This window comes from Oncorhynchus clarkii, chromosome 27, assembly GCF_045791955.1.
Source record: "Oncorhynchus clarkii lewisi isolate Uvic-CL-2024 chromosome 27, UVic_Ocla_1.0, whole genome shotgun sequence".
NCBI lineage: Eukaryota > Metazoa > Chordata > Actinopteri > Salmoniformes > Salmonidae > Oncorhynchus > Oncorhynchus clarkii.
Genome location: NC_092173.1, coordinates 32922798 through 32928797, shown reverse-complemented (window position 1 = coordinate 32928797; position 6000 = coordinate 32922798). Strand labels below are relative to the sequence as shown.

Sequence of the window (6000 nt, the reverse complement as noted above, 5' to 3'; positions counted from 1 at the left end):
CCTACAGTATATTGTAGCATATTGTCTGGGTGGTGTTCTGACCCTACAGTATATTGTAGCATATTGTCTGGGTGGTGTTCTGACCCTACAGTATATTGTAGCATATTGTCTGGGTGGTGTTCTGACCCTACAGTATATTGTAGCATATTGTCTGGGTGGTGTTCTGACCCTACAGTATATTGTAGCATATTGTCTGGGTGGTGTTCTGACCCTACAGTATATTGTAGCATATTGTCTGGGTGGTGTTCTGACCCTACAGTATATTGTATCTTATTGTCTGGGTCGAGTTCTAATCCTACAGTATATTGTAGCTTATTGTCTGGGTCGAGTTCTAATCCTACAGTATATTGTAGCATATTGTCTGGGTCGAGTTCTAATCCTACAGTATATTGTGGCCTTCGAGGCAAGCATGACTCTAATGGATTTCAATGTACTTTTATAGTGGCATTGAGCTTTACAGTGGTATTGAGCTTTATAGTGGTATTGCTTTTTCATTATACCTATGATAAAAATGTCAATAAAAGTAGTGTCATCTGTCAGAATATTATTTTCCTATTACTTTGATGAATAGTATTGTATGTCTCTTGTTTATGATGCTTTACCTGGTCTATACTGTACACCTTTAGTAATACTCCTGTGTACTGGAACATTCCATGTTGGGAAAGACATGTGTGTGTCTTTAGTTTTAGTCAGAAATCTGAATTCATTGGTAATACAGTCGGTTGGACAATATGCTAAACTATTGGTTTCATGGTATTAACTGAATTAATCCTACAATTTTGAATCAAAATAATATGTTTGTGTCTGCTGCCTCCTGTTGAGTTATAACAGCTGCATCCCAAAGATAAACACATAACAATCAAATGAATTAACAACTTACAGCAACAGTAAGAGACTCATTGTTATTGGTATTAAAGGATCATTTTGATAAATAATGTGGGAAAAAATGACATTTTGGGATTAGTGAATCCTCGGTATGTAGGGCTAACAATAGAGTAATAGCCTTTTTATTGAGATACAACCAATACGCAGAGCAACAACACTCATGTCCCTTAGAGAACACAGCCTGCTCACTACCCTTCAACTAAACTGCATCCAAACAGCTGAATGAACAGCACAAAAGTTGCCTTCAAATGATGCCACTCAATGTGGTCTGGCCTGTAGTGCAGCTAAGAACCTGTGTTAGCAGTAGCAGTGGCCGACTCAGGCGTCACATCCACTCCAGAGCTCAGGCCTTTCTGTTTGTATTTGATCTTCAAGTGTAGCGAGGAGAGCTTCAGTGAGAGAGAGGCCCCAGAGGACATCTTAGGGAACATCCCATGTCCTTCTGATATCAGAAAAAAATAAAAAAAGGAGGGAGCGCTAGCAGTTTGAACATTTTTTATTCATCTTTTTTTTAAAATATTATTTTGCATTTTCGCTTTACGAAACAAATGTTTGCAGATGTCGTATGAATAAACAACAGAACCCTCTCTCCTCAGAGAAGGGATCCACCAACCACTCCCTTCTCTGGAAAATAGATTCTTCTTGTCCAATGGCGGCCTCTCCCGATTCACAAGGTGTCGCCCATTTTCTGTATGTTACATTCTTTTAAGTGCATTAATAGACAATGTAACCGTTTGAAATAATGTGCAATGACTGGAACTACGGTCAATTCAAAAAGACATTTACATTGCTGCTATGACCCACAATAACTGTGTCTGTGTTGGGGGTCATCACATGAGCTAGCGTCAGAATCTGAAATGAGCCAATCATGACACAGGGAGTCTTTCAAACCACAGCCATCGTAAACAGCTTATCACCTTTACCAACATCATCATCAGGGTTAACAACTCTTTAGTCATACCTGTTTTCCTCCAGTAAGACAAAAAGGTTCATAGATAAAATGGTTTGAAATAAAGTTTAGTGATTGTGCTTTTAAAACCAAAGTAAAACAAATAACAAACATTGACAATGACCCCAAAATATAACAGTGCATTAGAAAAAGAACAATCCCAAAGTGGCACTTTCTTGGGGCGGCTAAATAATATAGCGATTTACAACATGGATGGAAAACGATAAAATAATTATATTTACTGGCATAATGAAATTATAATTCGCAAAATAATACAAGGAAGACAAATTTGAAGTACGACAATGGATGCTATACAAAAGGACATTATGTGTACAGGTATATTTACAAGACAGTCCACCCCTCTGCTTGTAACTCATTTTATTACAGTAACACCTTGCTGTATGGGCAAGGCTTCCCACAGATCGTACAGAGGCAAGCCAAGTCGATCGTGTCAATACCTAGAGTCCACTATTACTCCCTATTGCCTTTGAATAAAACATACACTACATGATCACAAGTACGTGGACACCTGTTCGTTGAACATCTAATTCCAAAATCATGGGTATTAATATGGAGTTTGTTGCTATAACAGCCTCCACTATTCTGGGAAGGCTTTCCGCTACGTGATGGAACATTGCTGCGGGGACTTGCTTCCATTCAGCCACAAGAGCATTAGTGAGGTCGGGCACTGATGTTCTGCGATTAGACCTGGCTCGCAGTAGGCATTCCAATTCATCCCAAAGGTGTTTGATGGGGTTGAGGTCAGGGCTCTGTGCAGGCCTGTCAAGTTCTTCCACACCGATCTCGTCAAACCATTTCTGTATGGACCTCGTTTTGTTCATGGGGGCATTGTCATGCTGAAACAGTAAAGGGCCTTCCCTAAACTGTTGCCACAAAGATGGAAGCACAGAATCGTCTACATTGTAACTGTATGCTGTAGCGTTAATGTTTCCCTTGACTGGAACTAAGGGTCCTGAACAATGAAAAACAGCCCCAGACTATTATTCCTCCTCCACCAGATTTAACAGTTGGCACAATGCATTTGGGCAGGTAGTGTTCTCCTGGCATCCGATGCCAGATGGTGACGCGTGATTCATCACTCAAGAGAACGCGTTTCCACTGCTCCAGAGTCCAATGGCGGCAAGCTTTAAACCACTCCAGCCGATGCTTCGCATTGCGCATGGTGATCTTAGGCTTGTGTGCGGCTGCTCGGCCATGGAAACCCATTTCATGAAGCCCCCGACGAACAGTTCTTGTTCTGACGTTGCTTCCAGAGGCAGTTTGGAACTCGGTAGTGAATGTTGCAACCGAGTACAGATGATTTGTACCCTCTACACGCTTCAGCGGTTCTGTGGGCTTTTGTTGCCTACCACTTCACGGCTGAGCCGTTGTTGCTCCCTAGACGTTTCCACTTAAAAATAACAGCACTTACAGTTGACCGGGGCAGCTCTAGCAGGGCAGAAATTTGACAAACTGACTTGTTGGAAAGGTGGCATCCTAAGACGGAGCCACATTAAAAGTCACTGAGCTCTTTGGTGAGATTGAATGGCTGTGTGCTTGATTTTATACACTTGTCAGCAACAGGTGTGGCTGAAATAGCGGAAACCACTAAGTTGAAGGGGTGTCCACATACTGCTGTATCTACAGTACCAGTCAAACGTTTGGACACACCTACTCATTCAACGGTTTTTCTTTATGTTTACTATTTTCTACATTGTAAAATAATAGTGAGGACATCAAAACTATGAAATAAAACATATGGAATCATGTAGTAACCAACCTTTGCCTCGATGACAGCTTTGCACACTCTTGGCATTCTCTGAACCAGCTTCACCTGGAATGCTTTTCCAACAGTCTTGAAGGAGTTCCAACATATGCTGAGCACTTGTTGGCTGCTTTTCCTTCACTGTGCGGTCCAACTCATCCCAAACCATCTCAATTGGGTTGAGGTCGGTGATTGTGGAGGCCAGGTCATCTGATGCAGCACTCCATTGCTCTCCTTCTTGGTCAAATAGCCCTTTCACAACCTGGACGTGTGTTGGGTAATTGGCCTGTTGAAAAACAAATGATAGTCCCACCAACCGCAAACCAGATGGGACAGTGTATCACTGCAGAATGCTTTGGTAGCCATGCTGGTTAAGTCTGCCTTGAATTCTAAATATATCACAGACAGTGTCACCAGCAAGCACCCCTACACCATCACATCTTCTCCTGCATGCTTCATGGTGGGAACCACACATGAAGAGATCATCCGTTCACCTACTCTGCGTCTCACAAAGACACTGCGGTAGGGACCAAAAATTTCAAATTTGGACTCATGTCTATTGCTTGTGTTTCTTAGCTCAAACATGTCTCTTATTCTTATTAGAGTCCTTTAGTAGTAATTTGCCCATGAAGGCCTGATTCACGCAGTCTCCTCTGAACGTTGATGTTGACATGTGTCTGTTACTTGAACTCACTGAAGCATTTATTTGAGCTGCAATCTGAGGTGCAGTTAACTCTAATGAACTTATCTTCTGCATCAGAGGTAACTCTGGGTCTTCCTTTCCTGTGGCAGTCCTCATGAGAGCCAGTTTAATCATACCGCATAATGGTTTTTGCAACTGCACTTTTCCGGATTGACTGACTTTCATGTCTTAAGGTAATGATGGACTGTAATTTCTCTTTGCTTATTTGAGTTGTTCTTGCCATAATATGACCTTGGTATTTTACCAAATAGGGCTATCTTCTGTATACCACCCCTACCTTGTCACAACACAACTGATTGGCTCAAATGCATTAAGAAGGAAAGAAATTCCACAAATGGACCTTTAACAAGACACAGCTGTTAATTGAAATGCATTACAGGTCATGATAGCTGGTTGAGAGAATGTGAAGAGTGTGCAAAGCTGTCATCAAGGCAAGGGTGGCTACTTTGAAGAATCTAAAATCCAAAATAAATGTAGATATTTTTAAACACTTTTGTGGTTACTACATGATTCCAGTGTTATTTCATAGTTTTAATGTGTTCACTATTATTCTACAATGTAGAAAATAGTAAAAATAAAGAAAAACTCTGAAATGAGAAGGTGTGTCCAAACTTTTGACTGGTACTGTATATAGTGTATCTGCTAATGAGTATCTTGCTTTGGATTCAAGTACCATTCTTTTATCCTCTGGCATTTTTTTTCTTCTGTAAAATGGACATAGAAAATGATCAATTAGAAAAAAAATTGGTCTGTTTTCCAGGTGTTTAGAAACACAATTGATGTACAGTATTTGTCAGCAAACATGATGGTGAGATACTGAGATATTTAAAATGGACAGAGGAACGATCACGGCATTCCTCTTCTCGGAAACTTCATTCTGGAAACAACTTCCTGTTCATCCCTTCTAGTAGTTCAGGTCTCCACCATCTGAGGAGAAGGACAACACAACAGACATTTCAACAAGCATCAAAATATATACACACCATTTCAACGAGCATCACAATATATACACAGCATTTCAATAAGCATCAAAAATATATACACAGCATTTCAACGAGCATCACAATATATACACAGCATTTCATTAAGCATCACAATATATACACAGCATTTCAATAAGAATCAAAATATATACACAGCATTTCAACAAGCATCAAAATATATACACAGCATTTCAACAAGCATTAAAATATATACACAGCATTTCAACAAGCATCAAAATATATACACAGCATTTCAACAAGCATCAAAATGTATAGACAGCATTTAATCTAATCGGCCAATACTGAATCTGCAGTAACACTGTGAGTTGGCCAGTCGGCAAGCACTGTACCTCTAAGTCATCGTCTCCTGGCTGGAAGGCCCCCATGTCGTTGGGGATCCTGCGAGCCCCCGGCCCCCCCTCTCCTCTCCGCCGGCCCCCTGAGCCCCGGGAGGACATAGAGCTGGAGGAGCTGGGGTCCCTGTCTCTGGGACTGTGGACTGTGGGGAAGGAGGGGCGGCTGTAGGGCAGGATGTCCTCTGGTCCTGGGACAATAGAGGAGAGAGGACACACTGAGAATTTATGTCCTTCAACACAATACATATACATTCACAATCTAAAGTTGCACTGTCAGAGCGGCATGTCTACAGAGCAGAAAGAACAATATACTGCTAGGTTAAATGCCACTAGTTCCATGTCCCTAGGTCTTCTCTGTA

At 41.2% G+C, this 6000-nt stretch overlaps 1 protein-coding gene across 1 annotated transcript in view; it reads right to left on the bottom strand.

The window, feature by feature from the left end:
- Positions 1–1365: 1365 nt before the first annotated feature.
- The window catches only part of LOC139385488 (roundabout homolog 1-like), a 400054-nt gene continuing 395419 nt past the window's right edge, over positions 1366–6000 (bottom strand). Inside the window, exons 30-31 of the mRNA XM_071130588.1 lie at positions 5636–5829; positions 1366–5229 (exon numbers count right to left, since the gene is read on the bottom strand). Coding sequence (XP_070986689.1) covers positions 5215–5229; positions 5636–5829 — 209 coding nt within the window. The 3' untranslated portion in view covers positions 1366–5214. The remainder of the gene's footprint in view (positions 5230–5635; positions 5830–6000) is intronic.